Source organism: Ictidomys tridecemlineatus, chromosome 5 (genome assembly GCF_052094955.1).
Source record: "Ictidomys tridecemlineatus isolate mIctTri1 chromosome 5, mIctTri1.hap1, whole genome shotgun sequence".
Taxonomy (NCBI): domain Eukaryota; kingdom Metazoa; phylum Chordata; class Mammalia; order Rodentia; family Sciuridae; genus Ictidomys; species Ictidomys tridecemlineatus.
The window spans coordinates 42,574,034-42,589,119 of record NC_135481.1 but is presented as its reverse complement, the minus strand read 5'-3'; the positions used below and the strand labels follow the sequence as shown (position 1 = coordinate 42,589,119).

The 15,086-nt window shown below is 37.4% G+C and overlaps 1 protein-coding gene across 5 annotated transcripts in view; it reads right to left on the bottom strand.

The window, feature by feature from the left end:
• Meis2 (Meis homeobox 2) overlaps positions 1 to 15,086 on the bottom strand; it is a 204,935-nt gene that overhangs the window by 51,821 nt on the left and 138,028 nt on the right. For all 5 annotated transcript variants that reach the window (XM_078049857.1, XM_005316377.5, XM_013359544.4 and 2 more), the window contains one exon: positions 6,800 to 6,876. In XM_078049857.1, coding sequence (XP_077905983.1) covers positions 6,800 to 6,876 — 77 coding nt within the window. The remainder of the gene's footprint in view (positions 1 to 6,799; positions 6,877 to 15,086) is intronic.

The following is a 15,086-nucleotide window of genomic DNA, read 5'->3' as shown; positions in this document are numbered from 1 at the left end:
AAACCATATTTCATTCTTTCTTTGCAGAGCAAAAAGGGAAAAGCACAAAGGAGCTGGTCTAATTGAATGTAAAGGATTGCAGCAAACCTCCCCTTTGAGTTCCCTCGCTGGCATTCCCTTCCTTTATTTCCCCCTCTACTCCTTTTGTTTACCACTTTTAAAAGGCTCTTGCTGAGTCTTAGCTGCTTGCCCAAATTTGGACTGAATCTAAATTTCTGGAAATGGTACTCCCATCACTACAGGATAGGAGGTGTCTAGAAATGCTGATCGGACAGAGTAATGGATTAGAAGGCACAGCTGCCTAGGTATAAGAAATGTCTTCAATGTTCAGATCAGTGTGGGAATTTCATGAATCTGCTACAGGATGGGAAATGGGAAAATATGGTAATACTCCCTCTTATTCAAAATTGGTATGCTGTATGTCGACATCCTGGGCACCCCTGGTTACATTTGCTGTAGATAGAGCAAAATAAAATCCACTTAAATTTCAGGGCAGTCCCTCTGGTTAAACATTAATCGGGCGTGTTTTCCTTTTTCTGTCTTTTTAATCTCTCCTCCCACCTCCTTTTGGTTTTCTTCTCAGAAAAAATTGCTGGGGCCCAAGAAATGATAATATGACCATGTATATCATATAGAGATGGAAGCCCTACTAACAGAGCCCAGTTCTTTCACCCCATGAGTAACTGTCAGGAAGAAAACACTCTGGCTTAGCAAAAAAAAAAAAAAAAAAAAAAAAAAAAACCTGCATGGGGCTAGTTGGAACCACACCCCTTGGCATCTCTGCCTCCTTCCCCAGCCCCCGGAATTTTCTGGCATAGGAAGCCATCTGAAAGGGAAGCATTTCACCTCCAGCTCTCCAAACTGGAGTTCAAAAGCATGCTTTTTTGTATTCATTTCCTCAGCATCGGCAGTTTCAGCACATTAAATGCTGACAATGAATCTAGCACCTGGCAAATCTGACTTGAGATTCAAATGGATTTTTATTCAGAAACATAGATGTTACTAGGAAATAATCACCGAAGACGGCAGCTATGCGTTTAACAAATGGCCATGGTGGAAATTGCTGAGCAGAGAGAGGATATTTAGTCCAGCAGGCTTGCTCCCTTTAGGTTTATCTCAACCCCACCTCCCTGGTCTATCACTCTATCCTTCAATCCTTTCTCTCTTGAGATAAAAGTGTCCAGCTGTCTCTGTACCTCATTTAGATTTCCTGCACCACTGGCCAATTATTCCATATGTTTACTACCAAATTATTTCCCTCAATTCCCAGCTTACTCTTGATGTCCTAATATTACAAAATATTTCCCGGTGTCTGCTCTCTTTGCGGTAGAATGACAACACACACACACCTTTGAAAATGACTTTTCTTTGCTGTAAAGAAGTGCAAACTCTCTTACCACTTACACTGTCTCCTACTAATTAGGCTCCAATTTGAGCTTGGAGACGCATTGACATAAGGCCTGAATGTGACTCTCTGTCTTGAAACCCACCTAGAACACTATCATTGCCCTTCAAGAGGAAGCAGCAAAAAAAAAAAAAAAAAAAAAAAAAAAAAAAAAAGTGAAGCATCTGCACACCCAGATCTACCTGGGCTGATGGATTCTCCAGGAAAATGGTTGCTTTCCTTCAGCTACCCCATGAGCAACAGAGTTCCCGTTCATATTTTAATCAGGGCTGCAAAGTTTGAACCTCAGAGCACTACAGGATATTTTTACACACAAGTTTCTTCATCATTCCATTTCACATGTAAGAAAACTGATTTCACTTGGGTAGGTAAAGAGCCTTTGGAAAGAGAAAAGGAAGAAGGCTAGAAAGGGAAACTGATTCTTAAGCAAATGCTCTTTCTTGGCCCAGTTTTTCAGTCCTAATTGAACAAGTGCCTATGCATTCTAGAAAATTTGTCAGTGGGTCCAAATTGGGAATGGGTAGAACAAAAGTGCCATTTTCCATGAAGAAGTTCTGCAAAATGGGTGTCAATTATTTTAAGTTGTTAGACCTACAAAGACTGTTATAAGACCATTTGGTTGGAAGGTGCTGCAAGCAGGACACAGATATTTAATCTCAGTTTGGGAAGCATTTATTATACAAAGGAACTCTCTGAATCACCTTCAACTGGAAAGGTCCTTGAAGTTTAAGTTTTATGCTTTTTAAATTTGAGGGCCTGGAGACAGCCTGCTATCAAGAAATAAGTCCCTATTCCTAGTATACCTGTGTTCTGACAATAATCACCCTTGCAGATTTTGTTTGTTGGCATACAAATTGGCTATAATTATTGCAGTGATGTGAGTTTTTAAAAGTACAGTATTTCTTCCTTTTAAAATTAATTTGGAAATGGGAGTTTTAAAATTAATCTTGTAATTCTTATGTCACTGAGGAAAGTTACATGAGAACATGTCAATGTCTTATGATTTTTCCTGTAGTAGTTTTAGCTTAAGGGATTTTAATTGTCAAAGTGAAGACTATGCCACATTTCAATGATTACTACTGTCAAAGATGTACATACGCATCCCAACAAATTACTCAAGCAAAAACTTCCTCATTAAAAATATTTTTTTTTGTCTTTGTCAATGAATGTAATAAGCAAGCCTCCTGAGAAAATACCAGAGTGTTAATGCCCTAACTTCCCTTTAAAGAATCTAACCTTCACAGTTATTTGAAGCCACTTACCTCCTAGGGCTTCCTAATCTTACCTCCCTGGCATCAAAGAACTAAAAAAAAAAAAAAAAAAAAAAAAAAAAACACGAAAAGAAAAAGAAAGTTCATATGAAAAACTACAAAATTCTATCTTTGTTTAATAGAGAAGCTCTGTACAGGAAGTTGTCTACATTTTAAAAAAGTTTTCTACTTAAGTATACCTACTTCCCCTTGGAAGAAATCACCATTCTAGTTGATAAGTTATTTAATGACACCTTTATTTCTATCCTTGTATGAAATCATGTTTCTCTTTCAGTTTTACATTTATTTTTAATTGTTTTAACAATAACTACCATCTACTGTATATGCCAGCACTATGCTGAGGGTTTAGCATGCAGCATTTCTTAAAGTCTTAGAACTGTATGAGAACTATGTAACTATGTAACCTCCCCATTCTGCCAATGAGAGGACTGAGCTAAAAGGGGGTAAGTAATTTGCTGAAGGCCAAGTATCTATCAATTGAATGGGGGAACCAGGACTTGAACCCCATGGAACTGATTGCCAAACCCAAGTTCACCTCTGTTATATGACCCTTAGAGCTCCAACCAATATCCATTCAGACTAGGCCATGTTGCTCCTCCAGTGTAAGGAGGTCATTAGGTGGAAGATACTCGATTCTTTGTTATTCTCCTCTCCCAATGCATACACTTCAATCGTTTTACAGCTGATTTGACCCTCCTCCAAATAACCATTCTTATCATTGTGATTAGCTTTGACAGCAAGCAGCACTCATTGAGGATCTGGTTATCATCTTTTTAAAAAGAAAGTCTTAATAAGCAATTGATTATTTATGGACTTCTGAGAACTGTAGGAAAAACTGACTTAATGTCATAAACTCCACTCTCTTCCTCCACCACGCTTGACTTGCTTGCACTATCACTGTTTGCATGCTCCCCTCTATAAATACAGTGGAAAATCCCATTAAGATTATTCTATCATTGGCTGCTACGATGCAACACATCTTTAATTCCCTTAATTGTCTCCTAAACTTCCTTTTTCCTTATTTGTTCTAAAGTTCATAATTACTGACTGATCTTAACAGGTCTGTTTTTATTGCTTATTGCTCTCATCAAGTGCGTGGAGCCATGTTCCATTGCTTATTACTGCAGATGTTATTTTATGGTGCTGCTCAACTACCTTGACCTTGCTTGGCCTTTCTATTTTAAGAGGTGAGAAGCTGAACTGGAACAGCAAGCAAGTCCTCTATGACTGTCTGATTTGTAGGTTTTCTATATTACTCTAATTCTTTGGGTGCAAATCTTGCAGCATGGAAACTTGAACTCCTGGCCTCAAACAGAGAAGTGAGTCTTACTTCTTTGTAGCTGTCTGAGTGAGGTTTACAGTTTGAGAACTATTATCCCCTCTGTTTTTTGAGTAAGAGTGATCCAGACTTGGAGAAATCATTTCTAGTGCCCTCTTCTTATTCGGTGAGGAAGAGTATTCTGAGTTCTTCTGAAGCTGGATGGGCCAACTTTATCTGTGTTGAAGTGGATTCAGAAAGGCATTGGGCAGGTTCAAAATGGCCTAAGAGGGGGGGTTCTCTTTTCAGTTTCTATTTTGAAATCCCCAGAAATTGTATGAAATTCCCTGTATGAAATTCTTGGTGGCCTTTTAGCAGTATTTGCTGCACCATCCTCATAAGTGACACCTTATTATCAAAGTTATGAGTAGCTGTTAACTAAGAATTGGACCTGAGGGCAAGATTACAGAAATTTTCAAAAGGAAGTGTGAAAAATTAGGAAGATGGAATTATTTTGTAGAGACATAGGTGTCAACGTTGATACCCTATTATATAGAAAGTATGCCATGTGATAGACTGTCACATCCTAACCTTTGGCATTCTGTGGCAAGTGTGGCTCAAATAATAGAAAAACAAGAAACCTAAAATATTACACTAACTGAACTCCTCATGCAGGCCTGGGGGTTCAATGGGTTTCAGGAAAAAAGGGTGCTTTCTCCAGGTTCCATCCAGGTGTGTGTGAGAAATGCTGGTCTTTCAACACTAAAAATCCTTCACTCAGGTGCAATGACTACATAAAAAAATACAGGGAGTGGATGATACGCCACGGTATTTTGAAAAAGAACAAGATCAAATATCAACACCAAATATCAATGGAAACATTTCATTCCCTCAAAAATGTCCATCACCACCTCCCTCAACTTCCCCCAAATTTACAAAAGTAATGATTGTAAAACAACATTAACTCTATTGAGGACCACTGTGTATGTGCTAGTTCCGTTTGATAATCTCTGTACTATAAAATCATGTGTAGGACAGTCTCCTATAGTTAACACAGAATGCATTTGTTTATTATTTCAGACTACTGAAGGCTTGGGCTAAAGACATGGGCGAGAATATATATTTACATATATTATATATATTTACACTATTGAGGCTCATATCAGTGCTTCCTCCTCTGGAGATTATAGCCTTTATTCCAAGTTTTGGAATAAAGGGTGTCTTTAAATGTACATAGTTCCAATCTTTAGTAGAAAATTAAAGTGAATTCAAGTCTGTATTGTCTATCCTTCCTTTCTGCCTTTCTTTTCAGGTTAGCAGTTTATTTCTGCATTAATCACCCTGACAGAAGCAAGGCAACTCAATTTTCTGCTTCTGTAGGTAGGCACATCACTTTCTGTACAGCACTAGGCATGAAAAGGGCTGCAGCTAAGCTTTGGTTACTGGTGTAATTGAAATGCTATCCACACTATAGGGTGCATTAAAGTCAGATAACGGCAGTTCCTGTGGCCAATTTAAGTAGCTTGACTTCCCTGGGAAAAAAAAAATTGCCTGACAGATAAGGCAGACAAACTGGCTAATTCTCCAAGCATGTCTCTCATTGTGATCCTAGAAAAATGAGAAAAAAATGAATCACAGAACCACAAAATCAATTGACCCTCGGGTAGCTCATCAGGCAGCGAGCCTGATAAACCTGAAGGCTTTGTTAATGTCTGCCTGCCTGTGTCCCACAGATAGAGCACTTTGTAAATGAACCTGCTTTGATAAATATATTAAGGAAAGCTGTGAATAAAGGCAGAGACTTCTCATTTGTAAATACAACCTCTGCTACATGGAATTAGAATGATAAAATGGAGTTCCATGTAATTAAGTTTGTATAAGGCCTGAAATCCGTGCAAATACTTTCCCTGAATTTTGAAAGAGAACTGTCAGTTCAATTAATCTGAACATCACCCCAAGAATGTACTGAACAAAATTAAGCTGCTGATAAAACCTGGGCCAGTATTTTGATAAGTAATTCCTATATCATTTCTTGGCCACTGTGATCATTTTATTTAATCCGCTGCCCCTCCTTTTCCTCAGTTACCCTCTAAGCCATGTACAAAGGGTGGATGGTCCATCCACCACCACACGGGTAATCTACCGAATCACAAAGCTCAAAATGGAAAAACCTTTTTTCCTATTTTAAAAAAAAAATTAGGGTAAATAAATTTCTATTAGGAGCTACTACAAAGCCTGTATCTACACGGCCACTCACGGCCTGGACAAAAGAAACCTTCTAGAAGTGATAACTGCGGGCAAAGGCTGTGCGAACGCATAGCAACTGCTTCCAACAGGAAGGACCGGGACGTGATCGTGACTCGATTTGAGAATTTTAAAGCATCCGAGATGGGCAAAGCCAGGTGGAGAGGAAGGGCAAGGGAGAAGAAAAGAGAGGGAGAGAAAAGAGGAGAAAACCGAGTCTCACCAAACCATCTCCCCTGGCTGCCGCTTCCTCTCCCTAAGCTCTACTTCCACACCTCAAGGGAGAAGCAACTGAGAAGTTCTCCTTGGTTTCATTTGTTTAGAAACAAAAAGGAAAGAAAGAAGGGAGAAAAGGAGGGAGGGAAGGAAGGAGGAAGAGAGGAATGGAGTAAGAAAGGAAGACAAAGGAAAGAAAGAAAGGAAGGAGGGAGGGAGGGAGGGGAAGAAAGGAAGAGAAAGGGAAGGAAGGAGGGGAGAGAGAGAAAGAGGAAGGAAGGAAGGAAGGAAGGAAGGAAAGAAGGAAGGAAGGAAGGAAGGAAGGAAGGAAGGAAGGAAGGAAACAATTATTTAAAAATCTCATTTTAGCCACCGGAGAAAAACATTGATTTGGGGGTCACTCACCAGTTGTTAACTTGGAGAATTGTAAGTCCTGTGTCTTGCGCTAACTGTTTCTTCTGCTCTTCGGAAGGGTACGGATGCTAATGAAAAAACAAATGTTTTAAAAGATGTATCAGAAGTTACGAAAGAGTCACTCACGTCTAAGAATGAAACCACCACTGGTGATTTCTTTTGTCTATGGCTTGATTTTCCTCATCGCGTCTCTTTACACTGTGTGGAGAAGCGTGGGCAGGAATAAGAATCCAGAAACCTGCATCAGTAGCCCCAAGTGCCTGCCACTCTCTGTAGGGCCAGCAACGAAGAACAAGGCGTCTAAGCTGTTCAATTTCCTTAATCAGTCAGGGGTGTCAAGCACTTTTGTGATGGCATCAGTATTTTGGTTATCAACTCTCATGTCAGTTGCACTCAGGGAAACCACTTTTAGGCCCGTTTTATTTTGCATCCTGGAAAACAGATGTGAGGCCCTTATTCTAAGCTATCTTTGTGAGATGGCTCCATATAATTCTTATTTCCTAGTTCATCTGAGGTTATTGACACTAAAGTTTGGAAAGTGAGACAGTACGTAGCATTAACTATTTTGAAGCCACCCGACTCGATTTGAGTATAACACAGTTACTTAAAGTATATTTATGTGACTCCTTTATGGGACAGAGGGGGATTCTTTCATTTTTACTGGTTAGTGCTCTGGGCTAACAGGGTCACTAAGGACGACCACACATCAAAAGGAGTCAATTATATATAATGCTTTGAATAGAAATTTTACTTTTACCTTAATGTACAGCAATAAGAGAATGAAGCCATAGGTTTGTTTTTAAATTTCTTACTTCCCATCATGATTCACGCACATTTATAATGAACATTCTTCCCATTATCAACCCACTTTCCTCTCTCACTTTGAAATCAAGGATTGTTATTTTAGAGTCATACATTTACTTTAAAAGGCACTGAACTTGCAAGTACATGATTATCAACCATATCTGTTAAATAGATCCCTGCTCTAAATTCACTGGCTTTCTTAAACAGAAAAGTAAACTTTTATCCAGCATGTCAAAGTTGTTCATAAACTAGAAAGCCTTTGGTAATAAATATTTCTCATCAACATTATTAAAGAGTGACATTAGGAACAACAAAGTATTCCATTCAGAACATTTTAATCATTCTGGTATTTGAGAGAGTGAATGTTTTTCAATCATCTGAGATTGTATTCTTCAGGTATTTCATCTTCTATAATAGCATACATTATCCAAAATGTGCACAATTACTTATTAGCAAACCCAAATGCCATTAGGTTAAACAAAATCCCCTGTCTAGCAAAAGGGTTAACTAGATTTGTATTAATATAGAAGCCAGGCTTTTAATATTCTGCAAATGTTAACAAAGAAAGATGATAATGTTGAGTTAATATGGGTTAAGCATAAAATGAAAATAAATTTTTCTGATTGCGAGGTGTTGACACTTTTTTGGCGAAGGCCTCCAGCCTGTTCCTGAAAGCTGTGTAATTACAGAAGGCTTTTCCCCCTCCTTCCCCTCCTGCTTCCAGCCTACCCACATTAGTAATGACCCCTTCACTGCTTCAAAAACCACTAATGGTCTTCAGTACGGGCAAGAAAAATGAACAGGATAAATTGGAATCCACAGTCAGTAATTTGCATCCTATGAGGCTGCTTTGGCCACTCACACTCACTCCTGGCCATCAATCGTTGCCTGTCAGGTGCTGCACTCTGCCACCATGACAAATACTCCTCCTAACACTCTGATTCGTCCAAACAATGTAATTGTCCTCTATTCTCCTCTTGGTAATGGAGATAATGAATGGCTGCACAAACAAGAAGGATTGCTCATCACAGACGCCGAGGTGGCTTCAAGCTGGAAAAGGCCTAGAGTACAAATTTTAATTGACTGAAAACACTGGTTGGGGGAGAAATGACAAAAAATATTTTAAAAAATCATTCTTGTCAAGGTGTTTGCTTGCCAAATTCAAGGGAGTAGCATCTTTTGAGTTTCTGCCCTTCCAAGATTTTGAGAGCCTAGGTATACATGTTGTTTGCTCAGTGGAAAAAAAAATTATGCAAATGGCAAAAATTAAAATGAAAATAAGGATACATTAAAAAAATATATAGATCTGCACCCGTCATGTCTTCTAGTGTGCTGATTCTTTATGCAATGTTTTTGATCTTTTTTTGTGTTTTCAGTCTTTCTCACTGTTGTGACACCCTTGCCTAGGACAGTTTAGACAAAATGTAGGTTGTGGTGAGTGTGTGTGTGTGTGTGTGTGTGTGTGTGTGCGCGCGTGCATGCGCACACTTGTGTATGTAAAAGAGAGATAAAGGCAGAGACAGAGAGAGAAGGTTTAGATGAAATTAAGGTTTAGTATGTTAAGAAAGTCAAAGAATAAAAAGTGATGTTACTAGGTAGTCAATTCCTTCAAGTTTGATTGTGAATTCTGATTGAATAACAAGAATTCTTTCCAGCATTTTACTAGGAATTTAGTCAAATGACCACGGAATTACATAAACAGTGCATTTTATCTTGGGAATCCCTGAGCTATACTTTCACTATGAAAGCAGTTGCAAATTCCATCCACAATCATTAAAAAAATTGGGACCTTACCAAAATTCACCTTGCACAGATGGCTTTTTTTTAATTAATAGGGAAGACCATAATAACTTTAACTTATTTGAATACCATTCTGTGGTTTTGAACATTCGTGATTCCATGCCCCTTTTATACATGGGGTGGACTGTTTATCTGAAAGTGTTCTGGCAGTCAGCCACTATATTTCTAAAATTAAAAGAGGGACGGAAAACAATCATTTCTGAGAGGAATTGGAACCATGACAATGTGTTTTGGATTAATTTACAAATATATGTATATATTTAAGGCCAAACTGTGGAACTGGAGAATTTCTACTACATGGTCTATCATATGCATTCTTCTTCTTTATTAGAACAGACATCATATTGAAATAATAAACATGGGAAGCCTTCACTTCTTCTTTGATGTGTATTACTAAATGTCTGACTGGCTCAGATTTAAAATAAACTTTGGTATGTTTGCACTTGAAAACTGGAAGTAGACCACAAGCAATAATTTGTTGTCAGTTTCCATATTCTTGGACTAAAGCTATAGTTTAGTCTGTTCACTGTAGGGGGCCAACCCAATTGGGTCCAGTTGCCCAGAGGTGGCTCATCTTACTCATAAGAACAAGCACAGTCACGTGATAGCAATGATGATGAGTGCCTTCCTCAAGAAAGAATCAGCAAAGGGTAAAATTTTTGACATCCCTAAATAATTCTAAAGGCCACTGGTGAATAGAAGAAGTGAATCATAAAGGTCTTGTGACTTTGAACATCAACTGACAGTGTTCAAAATGCTAAGAAGACATGTATGGTTCATGGATCAATGTAGATATATTTTTAAAATCATTGTTCTCCCGAAAACTCACTTGAAAATAAGAGACTATCTTGATTTCAGATACCAACCTCAGGCCTGCTGCTGCTGCTGCTGCTGCTTTGCTTTTATTTTAGGAGGTGAGTGTGTGGCAGTTAATCTGTTTATCAAGTACATGAAAAAACAATCTGCAATATCCTTACAATACATCTGTGGGGTGGTTTGGCGAGTAAAATCACCTAATAACACTCATCTGTTGTGATTAACCTCCCTCCAAAGATATCCAAACTGGAACTGATATATCATGAATTTTATTCTATGCTGAAAAGATTTATGCCAGTGTTTTAAAACTTTAAGTGATACTTTGAATCACCTCATGAATTAGAAGTGCACAATAAATGAAAAAGGTAGCTATTTGGAAGACTAAAAAATTGGAAATAACCTAAATGTACCTCAACTGAAGGATCACTGTTAAATAAAATGTGAGGTTTTCATAAAATAAGCCACATATTACTAAGGGGGGGAAAAGCAAATTGTGGAAAGTTGTGGAATAATATGTACTATCTATTTTTGTTTAAATAAATAAATAAGAATCAATATACACATATCTATGCTTGTAGTACAAGAAAATCATATGGAAAAAATACACACCGAGTAATGGTTCACAGTGCATACAGCCTAGAGATAGGGACTTCTTATTTCTATAGTCCTCTGTTGTGCATGTGTGTAGTGCTTCAAACAATTTTTAAATCTGGTATCAGTTTTAAATTTACAATTAAAAAATTTAAATTAGCTTTTAAAAACCATGGTCATTTGACTCTTTTTTAAAAAAGAATTTCCTTTTTAGTTATAGATGGACACAATACCTTTATTTTGTTTATTTATTTTTTTATGTGGTGCTGAGGATTGAACCCACTGCCTCACACATGCTAAGTGAGTGCTCTACCACTGAGCCACAACCCCAGCCCCAACATTTCTTATTAAATTAACTAGATATTCTCCTGCACTGAGAAAAGTCTTTCACTTTTTTTTTAAAGATTTATTTATTTATTTATTTATTTATTTATTTATGGTACTGGATGTTTAACCCAAGCCCACTTTATCACTGAGCTATATCCACAATTTGTTGTGTTTTTGTTTTGTTTTTATTTTTTTTTAAAGAGAGAGAGAGAATTTTAATATTTATTTATTTTTTTAATTTTCGGTGGACACAACATCTTTGTTTGTATGTGGTGCTGAGGATCGAACCTGGGCCGCACACATGCCAGGTGAGCGCACTACCGCTTGAGCCATATCCCCAGCCCAGTTTTGTTTTTATTTTGAAACATGGTCTCATTAAGTTGCTGAGGCTAGCCTTGAATTTACAATCCTCCTGCCTCAGCCTCTTGAGTTGCTGGCATTATAGGTCTGCACCACTCTGTCCAGCTCACTGAATGTTTTTTAAAGCAAAACATCTCTAGGATCAGTTCTGCTTCTTCTGTTACCTTTTCTCTTTTTGAGTCTGTTTGATTTACTGATCTATAAAGTTTACTAGATGTGCTCTTTGAAGACTGAGCAATGCACAATTTGTAAAATTAGTTCTGTGATGATGTAATTTAACCATTCAGAAAAATGGTCAAGTAACAAATTTGGCAGGATCTTAGTTTGAACATAGTCTTGGAAACTGATCATTAAGGTAACCACTTTTGTTTCCTCACTTCCGTACAAGATATGTATGTCATGGAGGTGACCCACACAACCTGGCTTTTGATGCTGTCACTTAAATATGAAACTCTATAGGCAACTTCCTTAAACGTGGACAATGAAACTACATCGAGCAGACAGCATTTACTGATCTAGGATGATGCTTTTTGAACTGGGTTACGTGTAGACGTGCTGAGAACTTAACCCCTGAACAAATATATGTGCTTCCCTAGAATGTCAAATTTATTCAAGGGTCATTAATTCAGCAACTTTTTCTTATAGAACAATAAATCCTATGCTATGATTACCATATACAGTCTGCATGAATTTTGAAGACAAAACAAGAAATAAGATTAATTTGAAACCATCCAATCCTTGTCATTGGTGGTAATCTTCTTTCCACTAAATTCTCATAACAATTTGCTTGGTATCTATAATTTTTATCTTTTCATTGTCAGATCTTATTTACATCTCTATAAGTATAACTTCCTGAAGGTAAAGTCTTGGGTCATTGTTTTTTTGTTTTGTTTTGTTTTTTAACTTTTGTATGTGTCCCCTACTTTGTATGAGTCTCTGAAAATTTGTAGAAAGAATGAAAACAAATAGATGTTAATTCTTCCAGCTTTGTCAGTAGTCTTGTCACCTTAAACAAGCCTGGGCCTGATACATAGTCTCTATGATGGTAAGATAAAGAGGTTAACAAAGACATATATGGCAGGTAGAATACCTAAGAAGATTATAACAACAAGGTTTGTCCTAGCTAATTCTTTTTTTAAATATTTATTTATTTAATTATAGTTGGACACAATATCTTTATTTTATTTATTTTTATTTGGTGCTGAGGATCCAACCCAGGGCCTTGCACGTGCTAGGTGAGTGCTCTACCCCTGAGCCATGATCCCAGGCCATGTCCTAGCTCATTCTGAATCTCTCTGACTTCCCCCACCCTACCACATATACACATCCCACCCCTCAACCCTTGAGCTGCTAATCACTACATTAGGAAAAAGATATCCTTTGTTATTCTACTGTCAATCTAAGTTCTGTTTCTACCTGAAGCGCTTCTACATGAAATATGATTCATTGGCCTTTTCCTTTGTGTTAACATATTTAAACTCTGAATTTTCTAGATATCTCATCCTTGTCTCTGGCTTTGGAAACCAAAACCACAGAACATTAGAGTTGAAAGGTGTTTAGGCAGATCTTAGCCTCGCACCTCACTTTCGTAGATGAGGAAACCAAGGTTCACAAGGATTAAGTAACATACCAGTCATATCAGTAGGCATTAGTAAGCACTAGGGTAACTCCTGCTCTCCTGACCAGTTAGTGGACCTTCCCACTCTTAACACTGATGTTTTCCACTGAAGCATCATTTCCCCTTCTTTTTGATTATCATGTCCTGATTTCAATTTAGGGGTGTGCTCAGGGAGGGTTAAGTGCCAAGGACTGAGCCAATTAACATAGCTAATCATACTGGCTACACTGAAGATGAAACCCAAGTTAGGTAAACAGGAGCCCATCAAGGGACTGTCAAAGGAGTTCTCTGTTTCCCTGGGTTACTAAGACTTGGAATTGGGACAGCCATTGTTGGCACCCAACATGGAGAACCTGACTGAGAATGAAGCTTATAAAGATTAAGGCAAAGCCAGTAAATATAAAGAATAGATTCCTGAGCTGGGCATGGTGACTCATGCCTGTAATCGCTGCAGTTTGGGAGGCCGAGACTGGAGGATCTAAAGTTCAAACCAGCCTCAGCAACTTAGTGAGAACTTGTCTCAAAACAAAAAGTAAAAAGGGTTAGGAATGTGACTCAGTAGTTTAGGAGATCCTGAGTTTGATCTCTGTACTAAAAAAAAAAAACAACACAGACACACACACACACACAAAACAACAACAACAAACAAACAAAAATGGGGAAGGGGAGTGGGAGGCAGCAGGGAGGACAACCTAGAAAATAGATTCTGACATCTATTTTCTAACAGACAAGGGCCAATTGACAGTATCTGGAATTTCCTTTTCTCTCCAGCTAAAAATGATGTGTTTTTTGTTTGTTTGTTTTTTTGTTTTTTTTAATGAGGGAGAAGGATGAGTAGGAAGTTAAGGAGAACAAAGAAGGAACAGAAGAAGAAATAAGGGAACCAACCATTCTGCTTTCTTCTTTATATATAGACTCCAGTCAAATATGGCAATAATTTAGGATTTTTTCTTTTTTAAAATTTGTCAGCATTGTAGTCCCAATAGATTATTTAAAAAATCACAAATCTGGAAGGTAGAGGCTTAAACATGCAATGTATATGGGGCTGTCAAAAATTTTAATCTAAGCTTGAATAGCAAAGTATAAGGTAGAATTTTGATGAAGTTTTTTAAAATGACCACAGAGAATAACTTCAAGTCTGCTTCTTGTGTAAAGTTGAAATTATTAAGAACAGAGAATATAAATTTGCTAATCAAAATTCCTAAGAAACACATTTAGATGCAAAAAAATTATACTAACCAAGGTCATGATAATACAAAATGACACAAAAACTATTACAATCATCTGGCCAATTTAGGGCTATTTGATTTGAGTAAAACTCTACCCAGCTGCAGAAAGAGAGTATATTTCAGTTGGTATATTGTCACAACATTCCCTTCCATTTCTACAATTCTGGGACATCAGCCTCTACTAATTCATCACAGTCCAAACAGCAGGAAACTGTCAGGAGCAGGAAATAGTTGCTTTCCCCCCCAAACTTCCACATTGTTTTCCTCTTCTCTTGTGCATGTAGATCCACAATTGTGTCATGTTCCTCATTAGACTGCAAATTATTTGAGGGCACAGTTTAAGTCTTATATAAACTTAAACTTTCTATAGCACTTAGCACAGTATTTTCTACAGAATAAGTGCTCAATAAATACTTGTCAGTGAGTTATTTTTGAAATTGATACTGTTTTTTTGATAGAAAAGACTGTCTGTGCCACATATATGATGCATAAATATCCAGATAAATATGGAAAGATTCACACAGTCATTTAACTGTTTTACCGACACAATATTTGGATATTTGAAAACATCTACTGAATTTTTTACTATTCATGCAGATGTTTGGTGTCATGGAAACGCAGACTTTGGATTCAAATTAGTAGTTTTTTATTTATTATGCCAGATGTATATTTGGGAGAAAGAAATGCAGCTATTTTAGGAAGATTCATTTCCATTTCCATTTACATGGAAGTA